We start from the raw sequence: 16,735 nt of genomic DNA, 5'->3' as shown, positions 1-16,735 counted from the left end.
TGGGGAAAGGCTGGAGCAAGGAAGATATACCCTTGCTGTAGGAGAATCAGATCAGGGAGTACTTAGGCAAACTGGATTTTCAGAAGTATATTGGCTCTGATGGGATGCACCTATGAGTGCTGAGGGATGTAGCAGATGTCATTGCAAGGCTGCTCTCAGTAATCTTTGGTCAATCATGGTAACTGGGAGAAGTGCTCAAAGACTGGAAGAAAGCAAATGTCACTCCTGTGTTCAAGAAGGGCAAGAAGGAGGACCTAGAGAACTTCAGGTTGGCCAGCCTCACTTTGATCCTGAGGAAGGCGATGGAGCTGCTAATTCTGGAAGCCATTTCCAGGCTCATGAAGGAGAAGAAAATCATCTGGAATAGTCAGCATGGCTTCAGCAAGAGGAAGTCATGGATGACCAACAAGTTTCTGCACTGAGAAGACTGGCCTGGTAGATGAGGGGAGAGTCATGGTTGTTATCTTCCTGGACTGTCTCCTATATGATCCTCATAGACAAGCTGTGAGTGTATGAGCTCTATGGGCAGACAGTGAGGTAGATTGAAAACTGGCTTAACAGCTAGCTGTTCCCAGAGCATGGTGATCAGTAGCACATAGTCTAGCTGGAGGCCATCAGCTAGCAGTGTACCCTAGGGGTCCCTGTTGAGTCTGGTTTTGTTTAACATCTTCATTAACAATCTGGGTGTTGGGGCAGAGTGTACTCTCAGCAACTTTACAGGTGATACAAAACTTAGAGGAGTGACTGATACACCAGAGGGTTTTGCTGCCATCCAGAGGGACCTGGACAATCTGGAGAAATGGGCTGACAGGAAGCTCATATAGCTCGAGAAGGGGAAGTCCTGCACCTGAGGAGGAACAGCCCCAGGCAGCGGTACATGCTGGGCGCTGACCACCTGGAAAGCAGCTTTGCAGAAAATGCACTGGGGTTCTTGGTGGTCACCTAGTTGAACATGTGCCAGCAATGTGCCCTTGCTGCTATGAATGGGCTTCATTAGGCAAAGTACTGCCAACATGTCCCTGGAGATGATCCTTCCCCTGTAATCACTACTGATTAGTCCCCACCTGAAGTAGTGTGTCCAGTTCTGGGCTCTGCAGTATAAGAGAGATGTGGCTTTACAGGAGAGTCCAACAAACAGCCATGAAGGTGATTAAGGGACTGGATCATCACTCATAGGAGGTAAGGCTGAAAGAGTTGCAAGTTTTTAGCCTAGAGAAGAGACAGCTCAGGAGGATCTTATGAATGTATTTGAGTACCTGAAGGGAGGGTACAAAGAGGACAAGATTTCTTCAGGGTTGCCCAGTGATGAGACAGGAGGCAGTGAGAACAAACTGAAACACAGGAGATTCTGTCTGAACATCAGAAAACACCTCTTTACTCTGCAGATGACTGGACAAAATAACTTGTTGCCTAGAAAGCTTCTGGAGTCCGCCTCCTCAGAAATATTTAAAGGTTGCCTGGACATAGTCCTGTGCAACCTGTTCTAGGTGTTCCTGCTTGAGCAGGGGGTTGGGCCAGATGACTCCTAGATGACCTAAACCATTCCGTCATTCTGTGGAATACCACTGACTTTGTTTTTATCATATAAAAAGGAATATTGTAATGGATTTTAGTTTACTTCAAGGAAAAAAAAAAAAGTAAGATTACCTTTTTACTTCCATGGTTTGTGATTTGCATGAGTTATTAAAATCCTAGCAAATATTTTTCAGTTATGAAGACATAACAGACATATTTTTCTGTTATGAAGACATAACCAGGTGGATAGATGATGGAAAAGCAGTGGACATGGTCTGTCTTGATTTCAGTAAAGCATTTAACACCGTCTCCCACAGCATCCTCACAGCTAAACTGGGGAAGGGTGGTCTGAATGATCGGGTAGTGAGGTGGACTGTGAACTGGCTGAAGGAAAGAAGCCAGAAGGTTGTGGTCAATGGGACAGAGTCAGTCTGGAGGCCTGTATCTAGTGGAGTCCCTTGAGGGTCAGTACTGGGACGAATATTGTTCAATATATTCATCAATGACTTAGATGAGGGAATAGAGTGCACTGTCAGCAAATTTGCTGATGACGCTAAACTGGGAGATGTGGCTGACATGCCAGAATACTGTGCTGCCATCCAGTGCGACCTCAACAGGTTGGAGAATTGGGCGGGGAGAAGTTTAATTAAATATAACAAGGACAAGTATAGAGTCCTGCATCTGGGCGAGAACAACTCCACCCACCAGTATAAGTTGGGGACTGCCCTGCTGGAGAGCAGTGAAGGGGAGAAGGACCTGGGGGTCCTGGTGGACAGCGGGATGACCATGAGCCAGCACTGTGCCCTTGTGACCAAGAAGGTCAATGTCATCCTGGGGTGTATTAGAAAGGGTGTGATTAGTAGGTCGAGAGAGGTTCTCCTCCCCCTCTACTCTGCTCTGGTAAGACCACATCTGGAATATTGTGTCCAGTTCTGTGCCCCTCAGTTCAAGGACAAGGAACTGCTTGAGAGAGTCCAGCGCAGAGCCACGAGGATGATTAAGGGAGTGGAGCATCTCCCTTATGAGGAAAGGCTGAGGGAGCTGGGTCTCTTTAGCTTGGAGAAGAGGAGACTGAAGGGTGACCTTATTAATGTTTATAAATATATAAAGGATGATTGTCAGGAGGAAGGAACCAGGCTCTTCTTGGTGACATCTAATGATAGGACAAGGGGCAATGGGTGGAAGCTGGAACATAAGAGGTTCTGCTTAAATGTGAGAAGAAACTTTTTCATGGTGAGGGTGACAGAACACTGGAACAGGCTGCCCAGGGGGGTTGTGGAGTCTCCTTTTCTGGAGACATTCAAAACCCGCCAGGAATCATTCCTGTGTGATGTGATTTAGGTGTTCCTGCTCCGGCAGGGGGATTGAACTAGATGATCTTTTAAGGTCCCTTCCAATCCCTAACATTCTGTGATTCTGTGGTGTTCTTTGCAGTTCTTTCATGACACTTCTCTACATGCTATATTTTTTGCCACATGCCCAGAGCAGAGGAATCTCCTCTTGTAAACAACAGAAGATGGATGGGACTGGGTTGGATGTACAGCTGGTTTGGAAGAGGAGGAGTTTTGAGGTTATCCCAGTGGTCAGTCTCAGCAGTTCCACTTTATTTGTTTTCTTCCATAATAGTTTACTCACTAGTTTTTGAGCTAGCACATCCTCGTTCCCACATATGGTGTGTACTATAGCCTTATGCTGAAGCTGTTCACAAGCTTCTGGCTAGTTCTTTCTGCTTGGAGGCCTGTAGGACTGTAGAAGCTATTCATGCTGCAGCTAACACTTTATATTTAAAGCTAATTAAAGCTTCAAGGAAAAGGAACAGCATTCTTATAATACACAGTATCTGGGACTTTCAGTGTATGCTTTAGTAAAACCACAGAAGACCCAAGCTGACTTGTTAATATTTCTGAAACAAACAAACAATCAAAAAAGCACAAAAACATAAATAAGCTTCGAACATCATATTGTACTATTATCAAAAGTAGCTAGTTTGATGGCAGTGGAATTAGGCAGTTGGGTAAGTTCTAGACTCAACAGTTGGTTATTTGCAGAATGAAGATCTTAAGCTGTAGAGGAATACATATTATACTGTATTACTAGGAAAGTTGTAGTTATTAATTTAATTTGATTGCATATGCAAAGCTGAAACTAAGCATTCAGTGCCATTTTTTTCCTTTGTTTCCGGTTTTCTACATTTCCTGACATCAACAGAGGATTTAAAAAAATAGAATAAAATACAACACTCAAATCATGGAAGTTCCCCAAAAGCTTTAATGAAAGACTGAGAAAATGAAAGAGAAAAATAAAGCTTAAATGCTGTGTTACCTTACAAATAGCTGTGTAGTTCCCAGCCTGAACCATCTGGCTGTTACTTATGTCTTTCATGGATGTTACATAACTCCTGACTGAGGTGTGAGAACTCCTCAATGCTGATGACAGCTTCGATACATTGATAGACAGCATTTTGCTGTCACATAGCAAGTGGTCAAAAATTATTTTACTGCATGGAACTCACTAGATATATATTCTGTTAACTCCACATGACTTTTATTAATTACATGTGAGTACAGGTGTGATAGTGGAATATTCATTACCAGAATGACTTCACAGTATAGATTTATCTTAAGAAAAAAAAATCAAACTCATTTGTCTCATATAGGTTGGTTTTGTATATATTCTCTAATATAAGGAGGCATATTTTATAACTAGCTTATTTTGTCATGTTAAGTCATAGCTGAACTGTAAAGAAGACTTTTTGTTATAAAAATAATAGCAAACTTTTTATTCAGTGGTTATGACAAAGTGGGAAATTTACTTGGAGGGTGGGGCCCCCAACACAAGAATCATAGAATCGTAGAAGCATTAAGGTTGGAAAAGACCTCCAAGATCATCTGGTCCAACCATACCTCTACCACCAATGTCACCCACTAAACCATGCTCCTAAGTACCATGTCCAGCTTTTCCTTAAACACCCCCAGGGATGGTGACTTCACCACCTCCCTGGGCAACTTGTTCCAATGCTTGACTCCTCTTTTTGAGAATAAATTTCTCCTAATTACCAACCTAAACCACCCCTGGCACAACTACAGGCCATTCCCTCTAGTCCTATCGCTAGTTATCTGTGAGAAGAGGCTGATTCCCAGCTCCCCACAGCTTCCTTTCAGGTAGTTGTAGAGAGCAATAAGGTCACCACCGAGCCTCCTCTTCTCCACACTAAACAACCCCAGTTTCCTCAGCCACTCCTCATAGTTCCTGTGTTCCAGGCCCTTTTCCAGCTTCGTAGCCCTTCTCTTGACACGCTGTATGGCCTCGATGTCTTTCTTGTAGTGAGGGGCCCAAAACTGAAGACAGTACTCGACGTGCGGCCTCACCAGAGTATAGTACAGAGGAACGATCACCTCCCTAATCCTGCTGGCTACACTATTCCAATAGAAGCCAGGATGCTATTGGCCTTCTTGGCCACCTGGGCACACTGTCAGCTCATGTTCAGGTGAGCATCGACTAGCATCCCCAGATCCTTTTCCTCTGCACAACTTTCAAGCCACTCTGCACCAAGCCTGTAGCTTTGCATGGGTTTGTTGTGCTCCAAGTGCAGCATCCAGCACTTAGCCATGTTAAACCTCATCCCATTGGCCTCTGACCATCGACCCATCCTGTCCAGATCCATCTGCAGGGCCTTCCTATCCTCCAGCAGATTGACACTTCCCCCCAGCTTGGTGTTGTCTGCAGACTTACTGAGGGTGTGCTCAATTCCCTCATCCAAAATTATCAATGAAGATATCAAAGAGGATGGACCCCAACACCGTCCCCTGGGGAACACCACTGGTGACCGATCTTTCTATTTCTGGCAATCCGCCTGGGATATTTTGCACTGCTTTTGAAGCTGGGAACTGCAGCTGCTCCTCAGGAAAGCCAAAGAAATATAAGATCTCATGTAGGAATATAGGAAACCTAAGTTCTGGGCCATGCTGAAACCTGAAGCCTGATTAACCATGATCACTTGATCATGTTTACCTTAGGATGGGTTTACTCTGTCCTTTCTGATGATTTCTCCCCTTTCAAAGGAGGGCTGTTCCACTGTCTAAGTGGAGTACTTGGAGTACACATAACCCAGCAACTGGGACTGTTAGGGTACAGAGGGTACAGACTGTTAGAGGTGCGGAGGCACCTATTTGCCAACCTGATGCACTCTGTGGAGAGGTATGTTGCTTCACGGGCTTTTAACAGGAATGTCACTGAGAAACTACCAAACCTCATACAGCCCCCTGATACAGCTGTTGTTGTTTCACATGAGCACCAGTGATAACAACCAGAAGTCTGAGAAGTATCAGGAGGGATAACAGAGCACTGGTGGCAGCAGTAAAGGGCTCTGGAGCACAGGTATTTTTTCATCAGTCCTCCTGGTCAAAAGAAGGGGATTTGAGAGGGCCAGTCAAATCTGGTGAATCAAAAAACAGTTACAGGGCTGCTGGTACCACAGCCAGGGGTTCATCTACTCAGACCTTGGGACTCACTTTGAGAAACCTCATCTACTGGGGGCTGATGGGGTCCATCTGTCACAGGAGGGGAAAAGATCTTCAGTCACAGGCTTGCCAAGCTGGGGAAGAGGGCTTTAAACTAAAGTTGCTAGAGGAGGGGAACCTCAATCCATCCAACTCCTACCAGTTTGATGCTAGTGCCAGCAATAGATGCCCAGAGCCTAGAGAAGGATCACAGATCAGCGGGAGAGCACCCGAAGAGCAGCATGAAGGAATTCCAGCCACCCCAACCAGTAAGTCAGCTTCATCAGGGGCCCAACTCAAATGCCTCTATGCAAAGGCACGTAACACAGGGAATAAACGAGGAGTTAGAGATGTGCACATGCCTGCAAGACTATGATCTTATTGTTATCACAGAGACATGGTGGGATGGCTCCAATGACTGGAGTGTTGGAATGGAAGGATACAGGTTCTTCAGGAAGGACAGGCAGGGGAGATGAGGAGGGGGTGTCACCCTCTATGTCAGTGAGCAGCTGGAGTGCATGGAGCTGCACCTAAGGATGGATGAGAAGGTGAAGAAGAGCTTATGGGTCAGGATTAAAGGGATGACAGGGACAGGTGATATTTTGATGGGGGTCCCTAACAAGTCACTCAACCAGGATGACCAACCAGATGAGCCCCTCTATAGACAGATAGGAGCAGCCTCACATTCACAAGCCCTGGTCCTCATGGAAGACTTCAGCAACCATGACATTTGTTGGAGGGACAACAAAGCAGGGCATAAGCAATCCAGGACATTCCTGGAATATGTTGATGATAACTTCCTTCTCCAAGTGATAAAGGAGCCAAGGAAGAGAGGTGCTATTCTGGACCTCATTCTCACCAACAAGGAGAGGCTTGTGGGGAATGTGAAGTTCAAGGCAGCCTTGGCTGCAGTGACCATGAAGTGGTGGACTTCAAGATCCTTAGGGCAGCAAGGAGGGTTCCCAGCAAGCTCACTGAACTGGACTTCAGGAGACCATACTTTGTCTTCTTCAGAGACCTGTGTGGTAGAATAGGACCTGATGAATGCATCCAAGGATCTTGAGGGAGCTGGTGGATGAAGTTGCTAAGTCACTATCCATCATATTTGAGAAGTCGTGGCAGCTTGGTAAAGTTTCCACCAACTGGAAAAGGGGAAACATAACTCCCATTTTTAAAAAGGGAAAAAAAATGAAAATCTGGGGAACTACGGGCCAGCCAGTCTCACCTCTGTGCCTAGCAAGATCATGGAGCAGATCTGCTGGGAAATTTTGCCGAGGCATTTGGAAAACAAAGAGGTGATTGGTGACAGCCACCATAGCTTCACTAAGGGAAAATTGTGCCGGACAGTTTGGTGGCCTTCTGCAATGGGGTAGCAGTGTTCATGGATAAGGTAAGAGCAACTGATGTCATCTACCTGGACTTGTGCAAAGCATTTGACACTGTCCTACACAACATCCTTGTCTGTAAATTGGAGAGACATGGCTTGATGGATGGACCACTAGGTGGATAAGGAATTTGCTGGAGTTGCAGTCAATGGCTTGATGTCCAGATGGAGACCAGTGACAAGTGGCATTCCTCAGGGGTCAGTATTGGGACTGGCACTATATAACATCTTTGTTGGTGACATGGACAGTGTGATTGAGTGCACCCTCAGTGAGTTTGCTGACAACACCAAGCTGTCTGGTGTGGCTGACATACTGGAGGGATGGAATGCCATCCAGAGGGACCCTGACAGGCTTGAGAGGTGAGCCTGTGAGAATCTCATGAAGTTCAGCAAGGCCATGTGCAGGATCTTTCACCTGAAGAGGGCAATCCCAAGCCTGAATACATCCTGGGTTTGAGAATAGATTGAGGGCAGCCCTGCAGTGAAGGGCTTGGGGGTATTGATGGATGAAAAGCTCAACATGACCTAACAACGTGTGCTTGGAGCCCGGAATGCCAGTCATATTCTGGGCTGGATCAAAAGAAGTGTAGCTAGCAGGTTTAGGAAAGTGATTCTCACCCTCTGCTCTCATAAGACCTCACCTAGAGTACTGCATTCAGGTCTGGGGCCTCCAGCATAAGAAGGACTTGGACCTGAGCAAGTTCAGAGGAGGGCCACGAGAATGATCAGGAGGCTGATGTTTCTATCCTATGAAGACAGGCTAAAAGAGTTGGGGTTGTTCGGTCTGGAGAAGAGAAGGCTCCAGGAGACCTTATAACAGCCTTCCAGCACACAAGAAAGATGGGAAAGAAACTTTATCAGGAAGTGTAGTGATAAGACACAGGATAATGGCTTTAAACTGAAAGAGGGTAGATTTAGATTAGATATTTGGAAGAAATTCTTTACTATGAGGGTGGTAAAGCTTGCCCAGGAAAGTTGTGGATGCCCCATCCCTGGAAGTGTTCAAGGCTTTGGGGCTTTGAGCAATCTGATACAGTGGAAGGTGTCCCTGCCCATGGCGGAGGGTTTGGAACTAGAGCTGTAAGCTTCCTTCCAACCCAAACCATTCTATATTTCTATGATTAATGTGGACCAAATCCAAAGAATTACTGATAAGGATAGTGAAATTGGCTATCTGTAATTTGGAAATAGGAGTCAATAAAAGATGGGACAATCATATCCTTAAATAACCTTTGTAAAGGGATTAATGAATCCTGTGTGTAATTAAGATGGAAGTTGCTGCTGTTTTTATTTTCCAGTGTTTTTTCATCTTTTTTACACAAAGTAACAACAAAAAAAAAGAAGCAAACAAAAAGAGATTGACTTTCCAGAATTGAAGAAAAATAAAAAGTCTACCCGTACAGTGTGTATTAACACATCCTCAGGTTGTGATTCTCCTAATTAAAAAAATGCCTATTCACTTCAGCAAGATTAATTCCAGGATAAGGTGCTACTGAGTATGAGAAAAGGCTTTAATGCCCTGCTTGCCAAAAGCAACTTTTTAGTAAGTTCTGGTCCAGGATGAATTTGATCCCTGGGGTTATTTAAGGAAAGGTTGGACGTGGTGCTTAGGGACATGGTTTAGTGGGTGATAGTGGTGGTAGGGGGAATGGTTGGACAACATGATCTTGGAGGTTTTTTCCAGCCTTAATGATTCTATGAACACATGTAAATTTCTATTTGATTGAGTCTTTTTCTTCTCCTACAACCCCATTAAAAATGTGCACAGAAAAGCACACATGCTTGCATAACAATATCTTCCAGGGTGGTTTCAGACCTGATATACTCTGCTGGAGGACACCATGTGCATAGCTTGCACTGTCAAAATCTGTTCTGTATTGCTTCGTACCTGAACAAAGAATAGCATCTCCAAGAGCTGTTGAGTCTAGTACCTGTCTCCAGTGGTAGACTGACTTTCAACGGAAATGCAGACCACTTGTGGGAATAAGCTAGACCTGTTAAGTTCTGCATGTACTCCTGAACAAATACAAGAGACATTGAGTCTTTTAACATTGAGTCATTTAACATTGAGTTTCTGATGAAACTGATACTCACACACAGGCTTGCAGCTTAATGCCCTGCTCCAGAACAAAGTGAATGCATTACAAGATCAGCTGTGTCATGATACTAAATTCCCGTAAAAATTTGGTTCCAGAGCTGCAAAAAAAGGTGTTTTAGTTTTGTGTCCATATTTACATATGCATATAAAATGGATAAACATGTTCCTGAGGAAAGCCTGCCATACATTTATGTAAGTCTCTGTCCCACCCTTTCCTTTCCAAAAGGAGGGTGCCCTCACCTGTACTGCTCATTATGATAATTGTTTAGTGCTGTGAGTACACTTAAACTTTGCCTGGGAGAGGTTTTGTCTGGCAAGAATATTTCAAAACAACTTACTAATGATGACATAAGCGTGATCATATGCCCTGCGCCTCTGTCTTGGTCTTGCTTAGTTTCCTAGTATAGATGTAGCCTACTGTATTTAATCTCAAAATATGAATGTATATTCTGGGTGTGTGGAAGCCCTCTACAAAAGTTGTTTTTTTGTTTTTGTTTTTTTCAAAGACAATCTTGTGAGGGACAGATAAGATTTTTGCCTGACTCAGAAGAGCACAAAGTACTTTTTTATTTAATCTTTTTAAATATAAACAGAAATACTTCTGGATACAACTGGAGAAACCTCAGAGATTGGCTGGACCACTCACCCTTCTGATGGGGTAAGCATTTCTCTTGTCTGTTTCTTGACCTTACCTCTGCTGGGATGATGTGCATGCAGTGATGAAAAGGAGACTGGAACCAATGAGGCTTGGTTTATATTTTTGGACATAAGAACAATTTGAACACAGTCTGTTGTTCAGAACCAGAAGAGAAGAGGATACTGGGTATAATACTATTGCCTCTTCCTTACCTTCTTCCTTACCCCCTCCTTCGAAAATATTTATAAGGTCTCTAGCCAACCCTCTACACAGACTAACTGTGGTGGAGTTGTGGAGGAGGGACTTCTGCTTTAATATTTTCTTCAAAAAGTGGTCTCTTGTTCCTCTGTCTTACTTGTGTTGTGCATGTTTGTGGACGTGAGAGATAGGGGAGTAGTGTGGAAAGGTGTGACTCTGTGACTTAAAGATCCTCAGTGCTGTATGAGAGTTTTGTATGAGTTATGTCTTGCAACAGTTCTTTCTTACAGGCATTAGAAGCTTTTCTTTACAAGGTAATACTTTGTCCTGTCTATAGTGCTGTGCTGCACATGACAGCAGCAGACTCAAATCTTGTCATAAACATAAAAAAGAAAGAAAAAAGGAAGGGAAGAAAGCCTGTCTTGTATTTCTGGTACAGTTGAACACCGAATCCCTATTTTTTATACTATTTCTTCTTCTTTTTCTCTCCCATATATCCATTATAGTGGGATGAAGTAAGTGTTCTGGATGACAAGAAGCGCCAAATCCGAACCTTTGAAGTCTGTAATGTGGCTGAACCAGGTCAGAATAACTGGTTGCGTACTCATTTCATAGAACGACGTGGAGCCCACCGAGTCCATGTCCGCCTCCGTTTTTCAGTGAGAGATTGTGCCAGCATGCGCACTGTGGCCTCTTCTTGCAAGGAGACTTTCACACTCTACTACCACCAGTCAGATACCGACATAGCCTCTCAGGAACTGCCAGAATGGCGTGAAGGCCCCTGGACAAAGGTGGATACTATTGCAGCTGATGAAAGCTTTTCCCAGGTGGACAGCACAGGGAAGGTAGTAAAGATGAATATTAAAGTACGCAGCTTTGGGCCACTCACTAAGCATGGCTTCTACCTGGCCTTCCAGGACTCAGGAGCTTGCATGTCCCTGGTGGCAGTCCAGGTCTTTTTCTACAAGTGCCCAGCTGTAGTGAAAGGATTTGCCTCTTTCCCTGAAACTTTTGCTGGAGGGGAAAGAACCTCACTGGTGGAGTCACCAGGGAAATGTGTAGCAAATGCTGAAGATACAAGCACAACTGGGTCTTCAGGTGTTCGATTGCACTGCAATGGAGAAGGGGAGTGGATGGTGGCCATTGGACGATGCACCTGCAAGGCTGGCTACCAACCTGTTGATGATGAACGAGCCTGCCAAGGTGAGAGGCTTTTTTCTCTACTCCACTTTGTTGGCCACTTTGTTGGTCCTGTGTGTTTGCATATTTGGCATTTGCCTGGGAGTTTGTTTGCATATTTGGAAGTTCACAGACCTATGAGATGAAATAATTCTCATCAATAATTTCTAAGAGTGCTTACTTGCAGTCTCTTCTCCTTATGTTTTCAGTTTCTCAGACTAGTATTGGAGGGACCACTTCTTGGTGCTAAGAACATGTCTGGAAATTCCATTCAGGCCTTTGTTCAAGCTGCCTATTGGGTTCTGTCTGCAAAATGAGAAGTTGTAACTAGCCAACTAAAATGTAGTTCCACTTCTTTACCAATGTGCAACAGTATTGAAGTAGAGGTGCCACATGGAGCAGAGCTGACACCAGATCTAATACACTCTACCATCTTAAGTAGCTTGGGCCCTCTTGCTAGTGCTACTGAAACTAGTGGTCAAAAAAGAAAGGGGAAATAGCAGCAACCTGGTCATGGAACAGGGAACATGAAGTAGGGGTCCGTGAGTCTGATTCAGTAAGGAACAGTGATAATGGTATTATCATTAGACTTCTAAAGTGCTCTCTGTCTTGAGGCCGATGCTACTTTGTGTGAAATACTTGTAGGAGGAAGTAGAATAAATTGCCTATCACCCAGTAAAGGTATTTGGCCAAAGTCTTGCCAAACTGTCGTGACATTTAATTCCATACCACTTAGGTCCTGCTCAGGTCCCACACTTTCCAATACATCCTCATTAATCACCACACAGCAATTAATACACAGATATCATTCACTTAGTCTAAAGACAATCCCCGTGGAATTTCCATAAAATGTTAATAAAACATCCACTGAGATCTTTTACTCCCTGACTTAGCTTCTGTCTGTTATGATGGTCACTCGGGACAGGAGAGATGGTGTGTTGTGTGAAGTTACTGGATGCCAAAGCCAGCTCAGGTTGGGTCATTGCTGTACTTGCACTGTCTTGTAAGGCTTGTCCTCCATTGTTTTGAGTGTTTCCTTCTGTAGGACTCCTTATAACATGCAACTCAGATCAAGGGTTACAACAATTTAAAGGTATATCCATCACAATCTCCACCCCTTGTCCCTTCAGACCAGAGGTCCCTTCAGACAGACACCTGCCATGTTGTGGTATTATCCATGGCCACAGGCACTCTGAGGTGTTCTGGCATGGCCTTATCCATGGACAGAGACACTGTAAGGTGTACCTGCTGTGGCACGGATTTCTCTGTGGCCACAGATGCTTCAAAGTGTACTTTGCTCCAAAGTGGACTTATCTGTGGCCAGAGATGCTTTGGAATGTACGTGCTCCCATGTGGATTCATCCACAAGTCCCTCTGACTCAAGTTCAGTCTGGAGTTCCAGCCTGTTCAGTACAGGAGCACAGGAACAGCAGTGATGCCCTGGCCATCTGCTAGCCCAGACACGTGCCCACAGTTCTTATCAAAATGCTCCCAGGTACAGCAAAGCAAGATAATAAGGAGTAGAGCATGTGAAAGAAGGAAAAGCAGCCACTAACAAACACTGGACTCTAACATACAGCAAGCAAGCTCTGTGGCAATTATAGGAACCTGCTAATTAGAAGCTAAACAGCTGTAACATCTAAAATTTGCTCTTGCACACTGCAGTCAAACCTGTCAGCATCTCAGAACCTTTGGGTTCTATGGTGGGCATCAAAAAGAACTGTTGTGTTTTTACCCTGGCAGGCAGCTAAGTACCACACAGCCACTCGTTCACTGTCTCCAGGTGGGATGGGGGAGATAAACAGAAAGGTAGAAGTGCGAGAATTTGTAGATTGAGATAAAGATAGTTGACTAGGTAAAGCAAAAGCCATGCATGCAAACAAAACAAAAGAAGGAATTCATTTGCCACTTCCCATTGGCAGGCAGGTGTTCAGCCACTTCCAGGAAGGCAGGGCTCATCTTGCGTAATGGTTTCTTGGGAAGAAAAATGCCATTGCTCCGAACACCATTACCAGCCCTCCACCTTCTTTACTCCAGTTTTTATTGCTGAGCTTGATGTCATATGGTATGGAATATCTCTATTCAGTTTGGGTCAGCTGTCCTGGCTGTGTCCCTTCCAACTTCGTGGACACCTCCAGTCTCCTAGCTGGCAGGGCAGCATAAGATTCAGAAAGGTCCTTGTCTCCGTATAAGCACTGATCTGCAACAACTAAGAACATTGGTGTGTTATCACCACTTTTTTCATCAAAAATCCAAAATGCAGCATTATATGAGCCCCTACAAAGACAATTAACTCTATCCCAGCCAAAACCATGATATGAATCTGAATGTCAGTCTAATGTCATGAATGTCTTCCCATCTCAACCTTAACACAATCTATTAAACCAAAATGCTGTTTATGTTGCTTATATAATTTTGTGTATAATGTTATTGTGGAGCTTCCTTGTTTTTGATATACATATATTTGGATTCTTAACAATGTAAAATGTTGCTGCATCACAGTTAGTATTCTAAAAAATTACATCTAATGTGGAACCCAGCTTCAGCTGCAGACACAATTTTAAAGTTGGATTGTAACTTATTCAAGAGTTTGTCTGGGACATTGAGAGTACAAACATTTTGGTTAACAATGAGCTCAAATGCAATGGGTAGTTAATGGTTGTCAGTGTGTTACCTAATTCCTGTTTCATTAAGTGGTTGGGATTATGCAAAATAACATTATTAAAACACAGTTCATTGTGCTAGACACTTATGAAAGGAATGTTGGCCACTTATGAAAAGAAGTTGGTTAGTACTTTTTATTTGTTTATTCTTCGAGAACAATCAAAATGTGTGCCTTTTCATCTTGCTCATCCTGAAAGAAATGTCACTACATTCATACAGCGCTGCTGCTGTGACAGAAAGCTCAGCCAGTCATATAGCAGCTCTATATGGCACTAGCACTGTTGTCTTTATCAGTAGTGTGACTATTCCAAAATCCAGGTATACTACCAGTCAATAATTCAGTATCAGATAGTAGTCATAAGTACTCCAAAAATATGGAAATTAGGCTTGGCAAATAAAAATTAGGATTTTTTTTTTCTAGATTCTTGAAGGTTCCATTTTTTGTAGTCTTCAGTGAAAGCTGATACTCCCCTGCAGCCTATTATTGCAGGAGCTGAACATAGATAAGAATGAGCAAATATTTTAAGGATTACAACTGAAATAATGACAGTCTATCAAACTACAGAATGCTACACCCATTAGTCACTTCCTCAGCTTAGAACAGGCAAAAATTGGAAAAGACAACCAACTAGTCAACTTGAATGTTAGAAGATAATTTTTCTCCTCATGTTTTTCGCAAAATCTTCTGCCTTGACGGCCATTCCTCATCTCCTCTTCTGCTAAAAATATGTTGCTGTCTTGTCTGAATGGAGCCACGTTCTGCTAGTGTACTTTGTACTCTTGCTTGCGTATTATCTTTGCACAGAGTCCTTTCCAGTACTTCTCTGTGTATATTCTCAGTTCTTCCTGTGAACAAAAGGACACTGGGATATATATAGTGTTCTTTATGAAATACATAGCAAAAGCAGTAGTCTAAGAGCAGATCTCTACTGAACATCCTGCATAAAGCTCTTTTTATCAAGACTAAAGAGTGAACTATAGGATAGAAAGGAGAAGCAAGTTCTCTTATGCTGTGGTAGAGGAGTGTGTGGGCATTTCCCTCCTCCTCACCATATGGAAGCCTGCGGAGTCCTGTCTGGACCAGCTGTTACCTCTTTATTTAGTACAAAGAATCTGACAAGAAGCATTCAAAGTAGATATCTTTGTCTTTCCTGCTACCTTTCCAAGATAACTTTGTCTTTCCTGACCCCTACCATGACTTAAGATATTCTTTCTTTCATTTGTTTCATAAGACTGCCTGTTGGGTCTTACTATATGGCAAATTTCTCCAGCTAATCAGAAAAGTGAAATAACATCCATGAGCAGTTAACCCTACAGGTGGTACAGGATGTAATGTGGTGGTGGGGGGATTCACTTTTCACTATATCCAAGTAGACCTCTTCTCATGCTCAACAGCCAGAGAAGAGAAAGGCAGTTTACAGAGGGAAAATGAAGGTTCGAATCCTGGTTTATTTTCTTCCTATAGGTGTATATAAACAGGGTGCCTTGCCTTGCAGGGTTTCCTGCAACTCTAAGGGTTTTTCCATACAGAGGGCCTAGAATGGAAAGTTCTAGATGATTGGGCCATCCTAGATTACTGGTTCCCAAAATTCTGGACTGATTGGCTTCTCTCAAATTGACAGATTCATTAATTAAAATGGTCGTTCCTGGATTCCATTCCCACAAACCTGTTTACAATGGGATACATTTCTTGGTATTCAGTACCCACTGCTTATCCAGAGCTTTTATCTAAAAGTCACATGGGATTTAAGTTACCAGATGCTTTTGCAAATAGTGCTCAGAATTCACAACTAAAACATTTTTTTAGAAATATTTCAAAAATGAGAATGTGGGGAAAAAAGAGAAATGACTACTTGACAAAAGTGCTAAGCTGACACTTTTAAAAGAATAAGTAAAGTGAGCTTGAGGTCAGTGATATAAAACTATTAGTTTAGTAATATGGAATTTTCTTTTTTCCTTCTCATGTCCAAAATACAAATTAATTCCAGTGCAGTTCTGTCAATCAAGCTCTATGTCTGTTTTTCTATTCTGTCCCATAGTAGTATCCCCCTATCACTGAAAATGTGCCATTACTATATGCGTACCCCTACATCTGTAATTACCAACCAACTATCCACTTGCTGTTTCTGTAGCTCAGGGGATCGACTTTTATCCCTTTATCCAGTTTTGATGTCTGAGGGAAAGATTGTTGGAGTACAGGAAGGAAAACAGATTGAACCATATTTTGAAAGGGATGGAGTGGAGGGAGCTATACAGATCATGAGATCTAAATATCCTTGTTGGGTATCGTAATATATGGGACTTTTTGTGGCAAGGTTTTAGTAGTGGATGAGACTGAAGGGGTATCTTCTGTTGGAAAAGGCTAGGGGATTTCCCATGCCAGACAACTGTTTCCAGTTGGTTCTGCAATGGCCAACTGCAGGACAGAGCTGAGCTGATTGGATATGTATGGCACTTCTGGGCAACCAATATTTAAGGTCAGAAAACACCAGACAGAGAGAGGAGGAGGGAATAGAAAGAGAGAAATAGCAGAGGGAACACCAAGGTCAGAGCAGGAGGAA

At 43.3% G+C, this 16,735-nt stretch overlaps 1 protein-coding gene across 5 annotated transcripts in view; it reads left to right on the top strand.

Moving 5' to 3' along the window:
- The window catches only part of EPHB6 (EPH receptor B6), a 94,137-nt gene that overhangs the window by 21,706 nt on the left and 55,696 nt on the right, over nucleotides 1–16,735 (top strand). For 4 of the 5 annotated variants that reach the window (XM_067005134.1, XM_048054943.2, XM_067005115.1 and 1 more), the window contains exons 3-4: nucleotides 10,090–10,154; nucleotides 10,838–11,534. In XM_067005134.1, coding sequence (XP_066861235.1) covers nucleotides 10,090–10,154; nucleotides 10,838–11,534 — 762 coding nt within the window. Of the gene's footprint in view, nucleotides 1–10,002; nucleotides 10,155–10,837; nucleotides 11,535–16,735 lie in introns of all 5 variants that reach the window. The other variant, XM_067005130.1, reaches the window with a different exon arrangement.

This window comes from Anser cygnoides, chromosome 1 (assembly GCF_040182565.1).
Source record: "Anser cygnoides isolate HZ-2024a breed goose chromosome 1, Taihu_goose_T2T_genome, whole genome shotgun sequence".
Lineage (NCBI taxonomy): Eukaryota > Metazoa > Chordata > Aves > Anseriformes > Anatidae > Anser > Anser cygnoides.
Note: the sequence above shows the minus strand (reverse complement) of the source record. Positions and strands in the feature narration are given on the sequence as shown.